The 21,866-nt window shown below is 32.2% G+C and overlaps 1 protein-coding gene across 1 annotated transcript in view; it reads left to right on the forward strand.

Annotated features, from left to right (window-relative positions):
• Positions 1 to 21,866, forward strand: part of LOC139425595 (uncharacterized) — a 53,821-nt gene that overhangs the window by 24,076 nt on the left and 7,879 nt on the right. Inside the window, exons 8-9 of the mRNA XM_087149650.1 lie at positions 17,341 to 17,474; positions 21,289 to 21,410. Coding sequence (XP_087005776.1) covers positions 17,341 to 17,474; positions 21,289 to 21,410 — 256 coding nt within the window. The remainder of the gene's footprint in view (positions 1 to 17,340; positions 17,475 to 21,288; positions 21,411 to 21,866) is intronic.

Raw genomic sequence — 21,866 nt, forward strand, 5'->3', positions numbered from 1 at the left:
ATAGGGTAGTATTTTTTATTTTCAAATTTAGTGGATAACAATTGCAAAAAATGAGTGAAAACAATCCCACGGATAATGCGGCGAATTTAAGGTTATGTCAAGGTACGTCTATTGTGAATATCAATTGATTGTTAGGTTTTCTCCTCTGAAATTACATTATGACGCATTCACATACATTATTAATACAAATACATTTTCCATGGCGAGGCGATGAGGCAACCACAAGAGGTCCACGAGGGGAAAATGCACAATATTACCGTGACTACAGAGCACGAAAGCGAGCGGAGCAGGAAAAAGAGTCGTTGAATAGAACTAGTGATCCTTCTACGACAGCTGATTCTTCTACAATTAACGTCGCAGGTTGCGAAGTTTAACTTCTTCCGCGAGGAGGGACTCCACGCACTATTTTTTTTAATTAATTTTTTGAAACATGTTTCTAAGAAATCACTTATTTAAAACCAACGGTAATGGAATAGAAAAAAATATTTATGTATTCAATTGCAAAATTGATGGGAAAGTAGTACTAAATCGTTTTGGAGAAACATAAAATATCGACGCCAATGATGCTTGATTAATTAAAATAATATATGTATATTGAAAAAAAGAAATAAGCTATGCACTAGAAAGCAAAAGTAATGGAGTAAATGTATTCATTTGTACAGAAGAACCGTAAGAAATCATCATACTACCATTGACGATAATCATACTTAAATCCTGTTGGTAATATGTATTAATTGAAATAAAAAAAATCACTTCTGAACTAAAAAACAAAAATAAGGAGAAAAGATACTTCTTCGAGTTTTGGATAACCGTGAAAAATCTGCATATTATTATTGACACTAATGCTCAAATAATAATGTGTATGAATTTAAATTAAATAAAAGCTAAGCTCATGAAATAAAGATTAATGGAAAATTCGCTTACGAGAACCGTAAAATATCTTCATTCGGAGATGACGCTTAATTCATGTGTATCGCTGACGGTAATATGTACTACTGGTATTACGGTAATAGGTGAAATAGTTTTGATAAGAACTGTTTTCCGTAGTTTCGAAAAATATTTTTTCCAGTGGTAGCTAAGATAATGTATTAATATTTTAATGTTTCATAATTAAAAGAACTTCCACCACTACTTATGAATATTTTAACAGTAATATATATATATATATATATATATATATATATATATATATATATATATATATATATATATATATATATATATATATATATATATATATATATATATATATATATATATATATATATATATATATATATATATATATATATATATATATATATATATATATATATATATATATACACACAATAGTTGTGCTGCGCCCCCTTCTCGCTAACGCTCGCCATCCCCCGAAAATTGTCATGCAATCTTATATGGTTTGCTTCGCAAACCAAGCTCGCTTCGCTCGCTACTAACTTAGGTTCATTGCAAATGCACAAAATTCTAAGAATTCAAAACAATCATACAAATCCATATAAAGACTTTTTTTTAAAAAAAAAATTACATGTTTTTAGTAAAAACTAAGTCATTAAAATAAATTTGAATTCAAATAAATGACATGTAATTCGTTAAATCTTTTAGAAATGTGCTAATTCGTGATATAATTCGTGATAATAATTCGTAATATATAAATTCGTGAAAAAAAGCGCTTTCGACAAAATGCTAAAATAGAGATCTATCGACAAAGACTACTCATTTCTGCCTGGCTTAATAGTATGAGATTGCCGCAGCTGAAGCTCTCTGGTTATTTCAGTTTCCGTTTTTAATAGCGCTATATGTTGAGCCACCTCAGCTAGATTTGGCATTTGACATTTTTAGCAACAAACATTGGTCGATTTTCTAGTGTTGCCATTCGGGGAGTTGTAATGAGGCTTTTTTTGTCGCCGTGTAAGAGTATTATATATATATATATATATATATATATATATATATATATATATATATATATATATATATATATATATATATATATATATATATATATATATATAATATATTATTTATTGTATGTGTGTGCGTTTGTGGTATATGAGTGGAAGGGGCATGGAACACTGTGAGCGATGACGGAATGTGAAAATAGAAACACAGCAAATAATAACTTTTTTAATTTATTGTGACTTTTTTTATAAATTATACATACAACGAATTCTATATATTGGATATCCGTCAACATTTGTGATCGTATCGTTAGTGAAATTTGTAGGAAACCCTTTTGGTACATTTTCCATCTAACATACACAGCGATAAATGATTAAAATTACCGTATGGATCATGAATCATGTAATAATATCAAACAGCAATTGATCAGTAGACGTATTTTGAATTTCCGCAGAAATTGCACTATCGATTTCTTCAGGACGTATTTTGCTGATTAACTAAATCAAAATGTGTGCATGAGGTAATCCCTGCTTTTGCCATTGAACCGAATACATCCAGCAATATGTAGGATATATATAATATATGTAATTTCGTAATGAAACTTATTAAAGACTTTAACCTTTGTCTGACTACACGTGCTGTAATGTCATGACGATGTATTGCATTTTGGCAGGGCAATAGCAAAGATGTAATCTCTGGCCATTTTGGATTACACGTGAACGTGATAAATAAACACGGTCGTCCGTACTCTCGCACGTAAGCCAGAGCATCCTGGATATATTCTTGCATATGACGTGGACTCCCTGTATACCATGATGCTAGAATGACAGAGTTACCAATTTCAGTGGAGTCGGCGTTGCTGACAATAGCGTCTCGCAAGTAAATGTATTCTTCCGCAGGCAGCTGTTGTCGATTATATTGCAAGTATCGTAAACCTTGTGGGTCAGCGCGCGCAGGTCAAAGCTGTGTTAAAAGGATGAAGAGCACCGTAGTTAAAGACATTCGCTGCAAGTGCAAGTGATTTGTTTTGTGAAACATGTCTTCAAGAAATCATTTAGACGACTTTACTCGAGGAAGAATGATTGGGAAGCTTGAGGAGGGGCGTAGTGCGACCAGTGTCGCCGAAGAGTTCGGGATCAACAAAAGTGTTGTTTCTCGTGCTTGGAATGCCTTTAAAACTACTGGTAAAGCTGTTCGGAAGGTTGGTTGTGGCCGTCCAAGGAAAACAACACCAAGAGATGACCATTACATTGCCCTCCAGGCGAAAAGAATCCGTTTTCAGTCAGCGAGCACCATATCTCAGCAACTGTGCACAGCCACAGGACGACAAGTATCAAGATTTACAGTGACCGGACGCCTCCACAAAGGTGGCTTATTTGTCAGACGTCCTGAACGCTGCATACCTTTAAAAGTTAGGCATCAGCGGCACCGTTTAGAGTGGTGCAGAGAACATGAAACCTGGACACCTCATCAATGGAGTCGCGTCCTCTTCACAGATGAGAGTCGTTTTAGTGCTACAAGTGATTCTCAACGTCAGTTGATCTGAAGAGAGGTTGGAGCTCGATTTCATCCCAATAACATCGCGGAAAGAGATTGTTACGGTGGTCCTGGAGTTTTCGCCTGGGGTGGAATTATGTTGAACGGGCGGACTGAGCTTCAGATCTTTGACCGAGGTTCAGTAACTGGAGACCGCTACTGTAACGAGGTCATCCTACCCCTTGCGCGTCTGTTCCGAGAGGCCATTGGACCAGACTTTATTTTTATGGATGACAATGCCCGGCCACACCGTACTGCTAATGTTCAAGAGCTACTGGAAAGTGAAGATATTACACGAATGGATAGGCCAGCTTACTCTCCAGATCTAAATCCCATAAAGCATGTGTGGGATGCATTAGGGAGACGTCTTGCGACACGACAGTATCCTCCTGGTAACACCCATCAGCTGAAAGATGCGTGAAAGGAGGAATATACACGTTTACCCCAAGAACTCCTGGATAATCTGGTGCTTAGCATGGAGAGACGATGCCAAGCAACAATTACAGTAAGGGGAGGGCATATCCCATACTAGGGAACATCTGCCAGTTGTACTTACGCTTTTTGAGGCAATCATGCGTAACGCCACTATATGTCAAATAAAGCTTTTTTTTGTTCCATACCCTACTTTAAGCTTTATATTCCTTTCTGCGCCATTATTCCTTTACCATCGTTTAAGTACTAAATATTGTACATCATATTCAAATTTCATGTCAATCGGATGATTTCTTGTAGAGTTATGACAAAAAACTCACTTGTTGCTTAAGTTTCGCACACTAGTGTATATATATATATATATATATATATATATATATATATATATATATATATATATATATATATATATATATATATATATATAAATTAATTAATTGCTTTCTACGAAATCATGATGATAATATTAATTTTAAACTTTTAGATTTGAATATTAAAAAAAGAAGAAAATATCTGCATTGTTGCATGTGATAATAGAAATGATTTTACATTTAATATAAATAAACTAATAACATGGAAATCTGCAAAAAATTCTAAAAACATTTATTCAATTAAGTGAATAGAATTAAAAGAATTTGCAGTTATATTTATTTATCAATTAAAAATAAATAAGTAAACAACTCTTCCAAAATTTGCTAACAAATAATAGATATCCAACTAACATAATTAAATTTTGTATTAAATTGTAGAGATATATAAATTTGAATAAAAATTCATTGTTAAATAAATTTATATTTTTCCATGCGCAAATACAATTCAGAATAATTCCAAAGACAAAGAATTTTTAAAATAAAAAATTATTATTCGCTTAATACTAATAGTTTTTCAGAAATTATTAAAATAAAGAAAATGTATAATTAAAATACAACCTTATTAATTTTATTTTATTTTATAACCGTCGTGGAACAGCCCACCTAATATTTTAGGTTTATGACTACCAATGTTCAACTCAGTAGCCATGTTATTTTGAACCCAATCTCGAAGACAATTGAACTCGTGGATCAAATTTGGGGAGAAATATGCCTTCGTGGAGGAATTTTTGATGGAACTAACCCACATTTGTGTTACATGTAGAGGAAACCATTCAAACCTCCCACGGTTAGCCCGATGGCGAGGGGAATCTAACTCATGTTACGTCTACCATTGAGGATTTTTTGTGTCAGCACTGTGGTCGGTGCAAGCCGGATGCGGAATTTCTATGAACCAGTCATGTCTGGGATTCGAACCCAGTTAATCTCACTGGAAGGTGAACGCTCAATCCCCTGAGCAATCGTGGCTCAAGCATATTAATTATAAATTTCGAACTATCCGATATAATATTTTTGTCTTTCACACATCCAGTTTGATTCTGCTCAAGTTAGCTAACAAATCCATAAGGGTTACTGTTCTTCAGTTAGAATGCGCCATAACAAGATCCCCTCAAACTCCACTTACGCTTTTATTTTCATATTTTGAAGCCAGGCAAACAAGTTCCGAAAGGATTTTAAATTATTTTTTAAAGATACCGTTACGTGTAAGTACATTCAGATTAGCTGCTTCCTACATATGTAACTTTCTTTAATTCCGTATTTTCTTGTCTTTTATTTTCTGTATTAGCTTGGTTGCTTTAATTCGCATTTTTTGTTTTATTTTGAATTTTTTACTTAACTAGATTAGAAATTGAAAAAAAAAGTGAAGCGTATAAAATTCCAAATCATATCAACGTCAAGCTGCTAATATTATAAGAGGAGGAATATTATTTGAAGAAAATCAATATCAAAATAAATTATTATTTGGCATTAAACCCATAAGAATATAAAAACGAAAATTGCGTGTAAAACTTCATTAAAAAATACCCACTAAAGAAATAACACAAAAATGGAAATTGAAATGAAGGCGCTGACAGACATGGTAGACCATTTAGTCCATGCGGGAAAAGCTCCTGCTAATGCGGGTAAAATACCTCAAGCAATCCCCAATTGCCCCCAAAAAGATCAGAGCTAAAGAGAATAGAAGGGCTAGTTCACTCCGCTCTTAGAGCTGAAGCTACGATTTCCCTCCTCATGACGTCACTGTGTCCACAGATCTCGGAGATCGCAAGCAAAGATATTATGATAACTTTGGATCTTTCTCTTTGTAAAAATAAGTTAGACTTTTTCTGGTTATTAGCTTTCAAACTTTACGTAATTAACACATTATTTCCGTTCATAAACATAGTTCAAAAAACACTTTCTTGGTTATTATACTAAAAAAAATACCATTTTAAACTTATAAAAATATTTTGCTAGTTGGTGAAAATGACACGATAAATACTTTATTTTAAAAAGTTCAGTTTTAACTTTAACTATTAAGAAAAATGAAGGCATATATCGACACTTTTTTTATCTACATATTCTTTTATAACGATAAGTTAAGTTAAATTTAGAATCCCTGATTTTAAAATATGTCGTTAATAGCAATTTGTTCATACTTAATCATTAGGAAACATCAACCTTAAACGCTAATTACTGAAACAAAGTAATAATTTAGGTTCATAATGACATTAGAAATTTTACAATTATTTATAGACATTTAAATTTACGATGATATAATTTATAGATATTTAAATTGAAGAGAATATAATTTTTTAAAAAAATCATAAATATTTAGAATAACTACATTAAAAAATATGTTATGAAATTAGGAGAATTTCAACTATATACTATATATTTTATTTTTACTTTTTATTTACATTTTAATTTTCTTTAACTTTATCCATTTTTTAATTCTTTTCACCTGTTATGAAGTAACGAGGCGGTTTCTATTTAGATAATGAATTTTTATAAAAGTTCTTTACGACAGAATAAACGTATTGCTGTTTCATATTAACTGTGTCATTTCGGAATCCATTCTTTACATAGTTGTTCACTTTTAGGGAACACGCGAAAAATTATACTTTTTCCTTTTGTTTTTGTATCAGAATTTTTGCAAGTTGCAATCGCGCAAACTGGCATTTCGATAATAGTTTTAAATTCTTGTAAATTCACTGCAAAAACTGAGGAAAGTCATTATAGAAAATAACAAATGTCTTAGAATATCTCGCAAAAAGAAATGATCCAATATTAGTTACAGCTAGTAAGGCCAAACGCTCCGTTCCTGAAGTAAAAGTGCGAGCTTTGCGCCAAAGTGACGCCACTAGAGTGACGTCGGAGGATCGGCGCGACGAGAGATACTTCAAAGGAGTGAACCAGCCCTTCTATTCTCTTTAGCCCTCCAAAAAGATTATAGGAAACTTAAAGTCAAATGACAATCATCTACTGAGATCTCAGAAATTGAAGAAGTTTATAAATTTAGCAGGTGGGAAACAAATTTTTCGGATGAAAGTCAAGGGTTGCAGGTTAGAATATTAAATTTGTTTGCGTGCCAAAGTGGAGAGCAAAAAATCCACAAATGAAATATTTAAAGTTAAAGGTGAGAAAAAAAAAGCACTTAGTAAAAATTAAAATAAACTTAAACAATTCGAAATACATTGAAATACCTCACTTCCATGAAGATTAAGAGCATTAAGAACCTAGAAACATTATTAGGTGCCTGTCTGTGTTTTAAATTGATTAGTATTTCTAAATAATACTAAGAATATTAGATTCGTAATTATAGATTTTTGCTCTAAACACAATTATAAACTTGGAGAGGCAACAATATTAAGCACTTCATTCTACCATAAACACATAAAATATAAGCACGAACACTAAAGAATGGCTTACGATATTTATCGAAACGCGTCTGTCCTACATCGTTAAAGCAGAGATATCACTCTATACTCTTATTGAGTTTGCATTAATTAACAAACAATATAACAATATTCTAAACAGTTTGTTAGTTGATATGATTTACTCACCTTTAACTTTTCATTTCCAGCGAACTTATAGCGCACCAAGTTGGTTTGTAGCCCCCCCCCCCGCCCGCGAGAAAAGAATTTTCAATCTAAACTTTGTAAACATGCACTTTTAAACGCTCATACTCTCTTTGTTTCAGCTTTTTCTTGTCCATTCAAGAAAAAAAAATATTACGGAAATCGGTGAACATGTATGTTTGGATATTTATTGTTGTGACTGCTCACTTACTTAAGAGTTCTGTGCTCAATTCCTGCCAACGTGGTTGAAGAAACCATTGATTTTTCACTAATATATACAAGCATCCGTATCTGATATAATGCAGATATTTTGTTTTAATCATGTCCATAAATATACACTCATGGACAAAAAAATTAGTGCACCAAGAAAAAATTGCGGGATCGGTACAGTCCGCAAAAAAAAAAACGAATCACCCTGAATAACTTTCGTTCTAATGATCGGATTTTCACGAACTAAGTGTCAATCTTAATGGTTCCTGGGGGTGACCTCAAATATGTTAATTAATTAGTGCTAACTATTAATTAAGTTACGAAATCAGACACAAAAACGTACTTTCTCTGAATAAACATTTAATTTTTTTTACATATTTGGAATCTAGACCCTTGAATTAGTGGGGGTAGATAAAATTTTAAAAAAATTGGGTGGTAAATTGGGCCGCAATAAAGGTTTATATATTTGGCGATAGTCCAGAAAACCGTCAAAAAAAGTCGCCTGCGCAAATAAATATTTTAAGATAACCCATTGACTAATTCAAAAGAGGAGTGCTTAATTTTACTAGGTTGCTACGCAACCAAACTCTGATAGTAAAAAAATTGAAATAATGTTCAGTGATTGCTCGGAGGGGCTTAATTTATTGTTACTAGAAAATATCTCGAAGTTTCCAGGCCATAAACAATTTTTTTAGGGGATTTCTGTCCAAAAAGCAAAAAAAATATTATTTTAATCTCCTTTGAAAAGTAAATTTGAATCGATTTATAAATTATTTATGATAGTTTTTAGAATTTAAATACATGAACTTTTTATCTGATATTATTTAGATTACACTGTTTTTACTATATTTATTCGAGGATTTTATACTAAAATAAGATGAGCATAATTTATTATAGCTATATACAAAATTTTAGGGATAATCATTTTTACAGTTTTAATCGAGTCTTCTAGGCAAGAAAGTTTGAAGAAAAAAAAAAGTGCTTGAAAAATAAAATGTAGATTGTATAATAATTCTAATGCACATTCACAAGGCTTTCTATAATTTACGATATTTCTTTTTTCTATAACTCAAGGAATTGCTGAATGTTTAGTGGCATTTTAAAAAGATTGAAATATGTTATGTTTAAGAATAAGATATTGAAATAATATGTTGCAAATTGTAGAATTCATTGCTAAAAAAATCGCTTCATTCTACTAGATATTTAGGTTACATCGTTTCCTTTGGATAAAGATGATTAGCAAATAGCATCATCATGTTTTGATACATTCTGAAACTTATACGTTCGCAAATTCACCATAAAATGTCGCACAGCATATTCTTTAATTACGATAAGCTACATTTACCACCAAATACTGCTACTATGGTTATTTTTGCTTTCTTATATATATCTGATGATCTCTTTTTAAACAGAGCTCGTAAGATCCTTAAGATACTGAAATGGGGGCACAAAAACTTAAGAGATAAAATATTTAATTTCATTAACTCAAAATATCTGGTGTCAAAATGTTTATCTTTAAGTTAAATATAACTTTTACAATATTGATGTTCTTACATTTTTAAAGACCATATGAATCCTGATAAAATATTAAAATGCATATGTTTACTTTAACTAGTGTAAAATCCTTATCAAAATAATGATCAAGACCCAAATGTAAAACAGTATAATTGACGATAAAAACTCAACTGGCTTCAAAACATATGAAGAGGGAAGTAAAAGTCGACATGTTTCGAGTTTTCAAATACACTGGTTATCATAAATTAAGGAAAAATCACAAAAATAGCGATAACTCTTTCAAAAGTAAGCCAAACCGTGCAAAATTTGCATATGTTGTCCACTAAGAGTAGCTGAGTAAAATTGCAATATGCAAATTAGTGGCGCTGCACTCGGCTTACGTCATCTGCCTGGAGCATAAAAGTCCAAGTTTGAGAGAAAGCACACAAATTTTACTGTGATTGCGACATTGAAAATCTGAGATAGCCAATTCGTAATAATGACCTCTAGGCATCATTTGCCTGAAGAACTACGATGGAGAGCCATCGGGAGACTAGAGGCAGGGCAGAGTCAATCAGAAGTGGCCAGATGGCTAAATGTGAGTCCATCTGTGGTTCATAGACTTTGGAGGCAATTTCAAACCACAGATTCGGCATCTAGGAGGTTCAGTCAAGGACGGCCAACTGTTACGACCAGTGCCGATGACCGATATTTGACATTAAGTGCACGCAGGAATAGAACCGCTACTCCGACACATCTTAGATCCTCTCTTGCTGCAGCCACCGGAAGGTTGGTGTCAACGTCAACTGTGCGCAGAAGGCTCCACGAAGGTGGTCTGTATGCGAGACGACCAGCCATTTGCGTGCCGCTCACATCACGCCATAGGAGAGACCGTTTGCAGTGGGCCCGACAACATGTCCACTGGACGTCAGATCAATGGAGGCCTGTTCTCTTTACGGATGAGTCCAGGTTTAGTCTAGAAAGTGACAGTAGACGTTATTTGATATGGAGAGAACCTGGGACCCGTTATCATCCATCAAACATCCGTGAAAGAGATGCATACGGAAGAGGCAGTGTCTGTGTTTGGGGAGGCATATCCTTAGGAGGGCGCACATACCTCCATGTCTTTCCAAGGGGAACCGTGAATGCTCAGGTTTATCGAGACAACATCCTTGATGCTTATGTGCGCCCATATGCCGGGGCAATTGGTGATTGCTTCCTGTTACAGGACGATAATGCAAGACCACACAGAGCTCGCATTGTTGATGATTATCTTCAACAGGAAACAATTACTCGCATGGAGTGGCCAGCTCGATCCCCGGACTTGAATCCTATCGAGCACGTTTGGGATGCTCTAGGGAGGCGTGTATCTGCCATCAATCCGCCCCCTCAGACCCTTGCCACGCTTGCAACTGCTTTACAAGAGCAATGGCTCTCACTTCCTATTGAACTGATAGACCGCATAATTGAAAGCATCACACATCGCTGTTTGTGCTGTATTGCTTCTAGAGGCAATCATATTCCATATTAAAGGTACTTTTTCTATTGCAAACCGATACTTCCAATTTGTTTATTTTATACATGTGCTAATTTCTATACTACTATTAATGTCTGATAATTTCTTTTTATGTTGTTTAATACCTTACTATGTGTTGTATATTGTGGGTAAGTTTCATAAAATTCCATGTGTAATTTCTTGAGTTATCGCGATTTTTGTGAATTTTCCTTAATTTATGATAACCAGTGTATAATCGCCCATTCTCAAGACTTGTCAGGCTTGGATAACTTGTGACTTTTATTATTGGACGCTCAAAACATGTCTATTTTTATTATCATATATTATTTTTTTAAATCAATGAAGTTTTTATATTTTCGATTCAGTTTCTTGGGATTATCCATTTAGTTACACAACATATTAAATTATTTCACTTGATATTAAAATAACTTTTACATATGTTATAGGCACAGGTTCTTAGATTGAAAAAATAATAATTCACTACTTTGTAAAAATATTAATGCAGTAAAAAAAAACTTTTTTTTTTTTTTGCTGCAAGCCTTAACATTTTAGCTTAAGGTCATAAAAAAATTCCGTTTACAATTGAAATTTCAAAAGTCGAATGTGAAAATGGAATGTCCCCTAGTACCAGGAATCGAAATTAAATAGTAACAAGGACAACTTTTTTAAACAAGTTAGCGTTTCCGTCCTACTCGAAGTTGTTTGAAAAGGTATTTTTTATACATCGATTCCAAAGTTTATTCTACATATATTTCAGGGTATACTTTCGGAGTATTTCGATCGAGTTTATTTTTACACCCTTATTTGCTTAAAGTTATGAAATAATTTACTTAAAATAAATTATTCAAGCTACATGATTTAATGCATTTATAGTATAATAATAAACGGAGCTTCCGACGCATATCCTTAACCTTAATACCGCTATCATTAAATAAATGGAATAAGCTTAGATAAATAATAAAAGTTAATTTTTCCCTCGTGTAATTTTCAAGGAATAATATGTTTCGATCAAACAGATTTCAATCTGGAAATAGCGAAATTATTGAGTAGGTCCCTTGGAGCAATATCATTCTTATCTCTTTTGACGAAATATAGGAAAAATTAGTTTTCACAGTTTCTGTAAAAAGTATGTTAGCCTACTTGCCACGTTTTTTTTAAATTTTTTTTTTATTAAAATAAGGTCGGAAATTGTGTATTGTGTGCACTGCTTCGGAATCCTTACAAATTTCAATTTTTAGTATTTCCTGATTAACAAAATAAGGCATTTTCCTGATAACAAATTATACTACAATAATATCTTGGAAATCATGCTAAAGTAAAAAATTAAACTTAATAGTTTAGTATATTATCAGAAAAAAAAATCTACTTGGTATCATAAAGAGTAAAAGATATAATGAAATAATTAGTGAATCACACGTGGTCAGATAATTAAAAATTTAATTTCACAACTAAGATAGTAGGACGACATTTAAGATACTGAAATATTTTAAGACACTAAAAAAATTGGCTACGTATTCCACAGCTTTTTATGTTCGGTATCTTTATCCTCTTTGTAGTGACTTATAAAACATCAACACTATTTTAGATAATCTAAGTTGAAGTCACAAGAAACAAAAAAAAAGACAATCAATAATTTATATTCTTTTTTCAAAAAAATAGTATGCTAAGTAAATAATCAGCTGTTTTGCATTAAATAATTTTAAACAGCTGAATGTTTTTAATTTCTTAACAAGGTTTTATTCTTAGCTAGCAGACAATAATTATTTAAAAAAAACTTGACTATAATTTGAAAAGGAAACCTAAATTAAAGAAAATCTAAATTAAAGTTCTAAAAAAATTATTAGTATATTAATGAAGAAATAATAAACGTAAAATGGAATAAGAATTTTAAAATGTTAAAATTTTATTAAATAGTTGGTAAAATAGTTCTGCGATACACTTCCGGAAATTTCTTTTAAGATTAGGATGATATAGGGTAAACCAACAAATGAAGGAGCATTTCATAGATATTTCTTAGAAATAAGATTTTAAACGTTTTAATTTAGATTGATTGGTAAGAGTAGCTTACTGCCTAACAATTGGAAGTCCTTTAACAATGCATTTAGTTATCTGGTCTTTGAGTCTTCTCTGGAAAAAGTTTTGAATTTGTTAGTATCTGTTCAACGCCTTGTTTCTTTGACAAAATTATAAGGTCAGTGTTTGTTGTTATCCGTTTAAACTACAATTAATTGCATATAATAATGCTTTTTCTTTTCATTGTGAAAAAAAAGAATTCAAAATATGGTCATTGAAGTTACGTTTTATTTATTTTAAGCATCATAACATAAAGCAAGTACTGAGATTAGGGGGTGTTTATTAACTGGATTGCAGAACGATGAAAAACCAATGTATAAACAAGTGTTCCTTTACTGGGATTTTTTCAAGTTAATGAAAATAAAAGAAAATTTTTAATTTTCTTGTACCTTTTGTCATATTATAAATCAAAATTATGTTAAAAATAAAAAAACAACAACTTCTAACCAGTGAAGGAACAGGCATGTTCCTTCACTGAGAATAGATTTCCCAGTGAATGAATAGTATGTGTGAAATATGATTTTACTTGGATAATTAGTAGTTCAGCGACATAGAGGACTCCTAAAATTCAGTTAAATGTTGTATGAATAGTTCCTATAACTATTTCATTTAAATATGCAAATTTAATTGCTAAATTTATTTAAAGAATTATAATAATAATTAATTTATTATTTATCTTTATAAATGTAGTGATTAGTTATTACATCATACCTTAGACTCCTTAATAAACTATGTTTATTAACTAAATATAACAACTAAATATAATAATAAAAGCTTGAATGGAATCTTTGCAGGATTTTGTGCCAATAATTAGCTAAATTATTATCCTATTGCCGTCTTTAATGTCCTAACGGGAACTGGTAGGAAAAATCCATTTAAAGACAATTATCTAGGTGAAAAATGGGTGAAGTTTTTTTAAGGTGACATCCACCGATAACTCAGTGTAATACGAAGATAATTTCAAAAGGCAAAACTTCCCTTAGAGAATAATATTCGAAATACTGGTTTTAAGAACTTCAGAGAATCTTTAGGAGGGAAGTAGCCCTGGCATCCTTTTATAAAGTGATTGCATTTACAATGCGAATGCAACAAGAGTTGAATACTGCCCTTAAACGGGAAAAATCTGCGGCCTTAAAAATTATAAGGATTTATATTCTAAAGTATCTAGGAAAGAAAAAGTACCTCCATTGGTAGTTTTTCCTTACAGAAGAATTCGTAGAGATATTACAGAATCAGTCCCTGCTACATATTTCATTGGAAAAAGCTATTCATGAAATGAAACGATGACCGCAGCAACATTTTACAAATATATTGCAAATGTTTCTACCCATGGCTAATTAAAAATGCAATCAAATTCCTAATTTTGCTTCTTCTGGATAGGTATAAATCTCATATCAATTTGAAACTGAGCAAGTTTTGTTCCTCAAAACAAATTTTCTGGTTTAGTTTTATACGTAATTCTTGGAAATCTCGTTAGATCTTGAAAACAAAAGAATTGTAAAACAATATGTCTAGAAAATTTTACATCCATTTTTAAATAAGATTTTAGGCATCAACTGATGAAGTTAAAATGCTTTTATGAAATGCGATATTTTTTCATTCGATGTAGAAAACGTTGACTGTAACAAATGCATGCAAAACAGACACCAAGAGTTAACCAGCAAGACAACTTATCAACAAAACACATGCTTCGAGAGTAACGATGCGCTATTTCTTCAGAAGCTTGAGAAGGAAATCTCACAAGTTATGTTGCAAATTTTTAAAGGAACATTGACAGAAAAGTTTAGTCTCCCAAATATCCAATAGCCTGCGCTTTTCTCAATATTGAAGAATTTATTTCAAAAAGAACAATTGTATAATCAAATTTTGGTTCTGAAGCTGAGACAACTAACATTAATAATGAAAGTATCTTGAAAACCGATTTTGAGATAAGTCCTCTTGAGGCATTGTTAATTGCTTAAACGATTGGTTTCATAAGTAACAACTAGATATAAGTCAATGAGAGATGGGTTTTACTCAAACTTCGAAACTCCTTTTTCTCATTTATTATCCAGTGAGGAATTCTGGAAATGGAACTGGAAAATCAAAAGAAATTTCGAAGATACATTTACATTGGCCAAAAATTTGGAAAAAAGAGGAAGGTTAAATCAAAAGAAAAAGAAATAAATTACTCATGACGAAGAGAAAAAAAATACTTAAAAAGATTTAAAAAAAAGCTTGAAAAATATGAGGGAAAGATTAAACAAAAAAATGATTGAATTATAATAATAATAAAAACATCATCAGATTACACAATGATAAACATTCATAATTTAGAACGGACTATTAAACTGTGAGAAAAAAATGAAAAACATTTTTTTAAAATTATGTATTCAAACATATTTTACTTTCCATTCCATGACTGAAAAAAAAGTAAAATTTTCCACATTAACTATAGTTATATGTCGTAATTCCAAGAAAAATCTTGTTTTTAGACATTTGTGTGGCCTATGGATTCCTAACGAGCATCAAACATTATCAAAATTAAGTGTTCATTCTCTGGAAAATTTAGTGTTTATTCACTGGTAAGAACTGTTCCTTCACTTGGTCATCTTACTACTTATTATTTAAACCACCAAAAGCTTAAAACAATATTATGTAAGTTATCTAACTTTTTTTACATAATTTGCATTTAATAACAAATATGTCGAAACCATCATTTAGCTAAAATTACAAGTTTTGAAATTTTTTTTAAAGGCAAGCTAAGCTTAAGTGTTCCTTCATTGTTTAGTCAGTTATTGAAAAACAAAATAAAAGAAATAAAAAATAATCACATTAAATAAGCACAATCTGGTGTATTCTATCAGAATCACGCTTTTTTAAAACTAGACATTTGTTGAATAAAGTGTTTTTTATTCAAAATTCTTTACTAAATTGCAAATAAATTATTAAATGACTAAAAAAGAAACATCGTATTTTATAGTGTGAAAGAAATAAAAATAAAAAGATTAGCAAACGATTATTAGCGAAAAAAATGTGAATGAAATTTTACGCTACTCGCGCGAAGTCAAGTTCCTCCCAAGTTTATCACATTTTAATATTAATCGCCCCAATTAGTTATTTCTTTATTGTCGCCAAATTATTTTTTTAAAAATAATTAATTTTAATTTTTCTCAGCTTCTAATAAATAAAAACAGTTGAAACTTTAGATTTTTCAATTGAAAAATATGTAGATTAATATGGTATAAAAAAATTCATACCTTATAATTCAATATTTTTTCATCCTCACTTTAATTAAATAATAAAAAATAATAAATAATTATTAAAAATTATTTTTTGCATGAAATTATCTTTGGGTAAATGAGTTTTATGAGTGGGTGCAATTTTTTTTGAATTGCTTCATTAGTTTTGAAAATATGACTGAAAACGCAAAAAGCGAAATTAACATTAAGGGGTACGAACTTTGAATCGCTCTCCTGACCAAACTATGGGGACCACATTTCCCAGATTGCGGCTACCCCCTATATTTTGAAGATAAGAAATCCAAATATGTAAAAAAAAATGCATGTTTATTCAGAGAAAGTACGTTTTTGTGTCTGATTTCGTAACTTAATTAATAGTTAGCACTAATTAATTAGCATATTTGAGGTCACCCCCAGGAACCATTAAGATTGACACTTAGTTCGTGAAAATCCGATCATTAGAACGAAAGTTATTCAGGGTGATTCGTTTTTTTTTTTGCGGACTGTACACGTCGGGGAGATATGAAAATGATTAGAAAAGCAGCGTGATTGCGCAATACGTATAGCCGGTAGAGAGCGTTGAACGTCGTACTCTGTGGAGTATAAAACAGGCAACCAAAACTTATTTGAGTGTGCTGAATCATTTACAAAGGAAGAGCTGAGGTAGACATGCCATTACGCGGTGTTCGAAGACAATGATAGCAGTTGTCGCAGTTTGAGAGAGGGAGAATCGTCCGGATGATGGAAGCTGGGTGGTCAGCTAGGTGAATAGCTCGTCAATTAGGCAGCTCTGATTGTGTTGTGAGGAGGTGTTGAGACCAGTGGACCTGAGAGATGTCATGTACACGAGATGTCATGTATTTCTAGTTTACGTAACACCCAGATCAATTTTCAGTACGTACGGAGAATCTATAAACTTTATGAGCAATATAGAATCTCTTGCAATTATGCGTCTCGAGGAATTTTCTGTTATGCGGGAACTATACTTTCGCAACATGGATACTAAAATAATTTATTTTATATAGGTTATGGATCACGTTTCCTATTTTACTTTGAGGTCATTGCCACCCGAAGAACGTCTAAAGTATGTTCAAGATTTAAAAGATGTAATGAGCAGCTGTTCTTTCGTTGTACCTGGTAAACATTCCGAGGATTGTGAGTAAGTTTTATGTTGCGTTGTAGATAATAACGAAAAACAATCTAGTTTCAGATCCTGTGGTTAAAATCTCTTTCCTATGTTGAAGATTGTACTGAGTGTTCTTTTTATAGATCCTTTTATATTTAAAGATGAAAGTTCATCTTTATGTATTCATGTACTCTAACAACTCGATTGCACCAATATGGAACTCGTTTCATTCTGCAGTTCTCACCACAATTTGTCAAGGAATAGTTTGTGCTCAATATCAAGAAAACTAAAACTCATTTTTGAAACTCATTGTTAGAAATAGCTATTTTCTTTCTAAAGCAAGTTGCAAAATGTTTTCAAAATAACCTAGTTGAGACTGGACATTGTGGTGAACACAATTTTGCATGAGACATTATTTTTAAGTCCTTCTTCTCTGTTTGGTTTGAAAGAGCAAAAAATATCATTCGGAAAGGTACTAATAAGCTTTATAAGCTTATCCATATTAATTTTATTATTTAAGCCCTAGGTACTGAAAACAATGATGTATGACTGCAAATCATATGGTATACTAGGGCACCTCGATTTAAATTTTTTCCCCAAGGCTAAATATAATGCCCAATAAAAGTCTCATTACAGTATTAAATTAGACACTGAGTGGCCAAATTATTATGACCACCCCTTCAGTTGTCTGCTTCCATACCCTATACGGCGCAATGTGCGTCGAACAATCCGTTCAGAGACGTTCACAGTTGCTCCTTGATTAAGATCACTTGCAATTTGTCGCACTGTTGCTCTCCTGTTGCGCTGCACAACCCTGGCCAGCCTTCTGTCTGATAGAGCATTCAGTACCCTGTGACGATCGCAAGTCTGACGTTGAGATCCGGTTTTTTGCTTGATTGTCCATTCTTTGTACACATTAACAACTGCTGCTCTAGAACACTTCACAAGTGCAGCAGTTTTGCTGATGCTCGTTCCGACGCATCTCGCACCCACAATAATTCCACGTTGAAATTCAGTTAAATCACTTTTCTTTCCCATATCAGAGCAAGCAACACAGTGTAACTGATGACTTACTTGCTCAGCATTCCCCTGTTATAGTTATCTTGCCCTCTAGCGGCAGCGCTGTGACGCAATAACTCATTTGCATAAAACTCTGAGATGGTCATAATAATTTGGCTACTCAGTGTATATCTAAATCAAATTAATATCTTCTGGGAGAAGTGTCGACATAAAATTTGGACATTTTGGGTAAAAACAGCAAATTTCCAGCTGTTTTTAGTTTGGTACCACTTGCATTAAAAGTACCACTTGCATTAAAAAATTTCCTTGAAACACTCAAAATGCGAGTTATGCATCTTATAGCGATGACTTCTCTGTGATCTGAAGTGGAATTCGAATTTGGTGCTACAGCAAGTCAACAGATGTTCAGAATCACATCTAAGTGGATATAAAAGGTAGAAAAAAACCGAACAAGAGCATGTGACCCGCGACGGCTCAGGAGACAGAGCATTTGCCTTCCAATGAGGTAAACCGGGTTCGAATCCCGGCCCTGGAATGTCGATATGAATTACGCATCCGGTTTGCATCGACCACAGTGCTCACATGAAATATCCCCAGTGGTAGACGGATCATGGGTGAGAGCAACCTTTCCGTCAGGCCAACCATGGTCTTCCTCTCCATGTAACGCAAATGCGGGTTAGTTTCATCAGAAAGTCCTCCACGAAGGCAAATTTCTCCCAATACTTGATCTATGAGTTCCCTTATCTTCTGGATTGGGTTCAAAATTACAAGGCTACGGAGTTGAGCATTAGTAGTCGTAAACCCAAAAATTGGGTTGACTGTTCAACGACGGTTATAAACTTATCTTCAAGTTTATGATTACCTTCAAATTTTATGCTTTATAAATTAAATTTCGTAGATTAAATTGGCTTCTTAATGATCCTATCTTTTGTGTCGCTTAATGCTAGTTTTCTTATTTATTCTTTTGAAATGTCTTCATGTCATAAAAGTTTCATTTTTAAGCATTTATTTCTCAAAAACTACTCAATTGTTTCCCTCCAATTCTTGTATTTCATAATTTAAAATTTGAAGTAGTCAGAGTTATGGTGAAACAGAAGTAAATTAACATGATGAGGGTCAAACTTTCAGTCGTTATTTATTGGGACCTTAATTTCCAGATTACAGATATTCCCCATATTTTTCTTAGGAAAATCTATTCCCGTCGAGTAAAGGGTATTTTTATTCAAAGAAATTTCTTATTTTGTGTGTCTTACTTCGTTTGAACAAAGTAATTTTCTTAAATCATTAAGACTGAGTTCCAAAACTTAAAAATACGATCTTTAAGATGAAAAGTTTTTATAGGTTATTTTTGCGCTCTTGCATATCTTTCAAAAGTCATATAGAGGCACCCTTAAATCTCACAGAGTAGGCATATCTTTGACTAGGTCGTGATATCAGATAATTAATGGGTCTAACGTGAAGTATGGTCCACCCACAGCGTGACAGTATTCTATAATGTTCTAGAGCAGTTTCTGCGTTTTATATTCAACTTTTGCAGAAAATATATCCGGTTTGATTGTCATAAAGCGATGTTTGACAGACAAATTCTTGCATCGGTTCTATGGATACTGTTAACCCGATAGCGAACAACCCCACTTCTGTAACGATGAAAGCCTACGTCATGGCTAGAGAGATTTTCCGCAAGTTTTTAATAGGTAGCCATGAGAGTTGATCTCAGACATCCGTCAAAATAAAAGGGAATGCTCGAAAGAAGGATAAAGCGATGCTTGGCAGACAAATTCTTGAATCGGTTCTATGGATACTGTTAGCCCGATAGCGAACAACCCCACTTCTGTAACGATGAAAGCCTACGTCATGGCTAGAGAGATTTTTCGCAAGTTTTCAATAGGTAGCCATGAGAGTTGATCTCAGACATCCGTCAAAGTAAAAGGGAATGCTCGAAAGAAGGATAAAGCGATGCTTGACAGACAAATTCTTGTATCGCTTCTATGGATACTGATAGCCCGATAGCGAACAAACCCACTTTTGTAACGATGAAAGCCTTCGCACGGCTAGGGAGATTTTCCGCAAGTTTTTAATAGGTAGCCATGAGAGTTGATCTCAGACATCCGTCAAAGTAAAAGGAATGCTCGGAAGGAGGATAAAGACTGGTTATGTATAATATGCCATTTAATTCGCCCCAAAGGCGGTATTTGGGAATTAGCAAGAGCAGCAGCTTGTATATATATATATATATATATATATATATATATATATATATATATATATATATATATATATATATATATATATATATATATATATATATATATATATATATATATATATATATATATATATATATATATATATATATATATATAATTATTATTATTAAGCGACATAAATTTTTAAGAAATTTAAAAGAAATGGGTAAAATAGTTCTCAAGAAGTAAACAAAACCACCAGGTAAATTTTCATTTTGTGTCAGCAATTTTTAAAATTAATCTGAACTGTATATTTCGGAATTTTCAATTTATTATTTACTTTCTAATACATATCATACGTAACTAATACTAATCATCTGAATAATACTAATCATCTGAACCTTTTAATACTAATCATCTGAACGTTAGCACTGTTTTCTTCTGAACTGGCAGGGTTTTCTAAATTAAGAAAAAAACCGGATTCTCCATGTTATGAATTGGGGAAATAGAGACTAGCATGAAAATTTCTCTTCTATTTTATCGAAATTCTGAATGCCCAAAAGGCGTTTAATATATACATGATAATTAAAATATACATGATATAAGCATATTTAACCACAATGATTCTAATTTTTCCCCAGCTTGTCATACTTCAAGAAGTCTTCTATACCGTCGTCATATACTATATTGAGTGCATGTTTTACTTTGAATACTATTATTGAACGACCAAATGTGAAGCCGAGTGTAGTGCCGTCAAGTGGGAGTGAGTCAGTTAAAAACATTTATCTTCTTATGCCTCTAAAATATAGTTTTTCATTTTCCTCCCTTTACTCTGCTCTCTTAGCATGTCAAACAGTTTAGAAAGACTTTACATATTTTTAAGTTTAAACGTTTTCCAACTTCAATGCTAAAAAATGAATGTCTTTAAATTAAATATATTTGGCTCTTTTTAAAAATTTGACCTTTTAAACATAAATTTTAGTTTTAAGACAGCATTTTTCATAACTTTGCTGCATATTATTAAGAGAAAATTTTATTTAATCATTTCAACGAAAAGGAATAAATTGTGAAGTACAATTGTTGTGATTTCTTTCATATTTATGAGAAATAAAACACTGCTAATTATTAACTTCTGGATAAACTACTTAAAAATATTTAAATATTACTTTACTCTGTTGTTGTCAATATATTTCAAAATAGCTTTTTATAATTTCGAACA

Source organism: Parasteatoda tepidariorum, chromosome 8 (genome assembly GCF_982258835.1).
Source record: "Parasteatoda tepidariorum strain Cologne lab strain chromosome 8, Ptep-v5.0, whole genome shotgun sequence".
Lineage (NCBI taxonomy): Eukaryota > Metazoa > Arthropoda > Arachnida > Araneae > Theridiidae > Parasteatoda > Parasteatoda tepidariorum.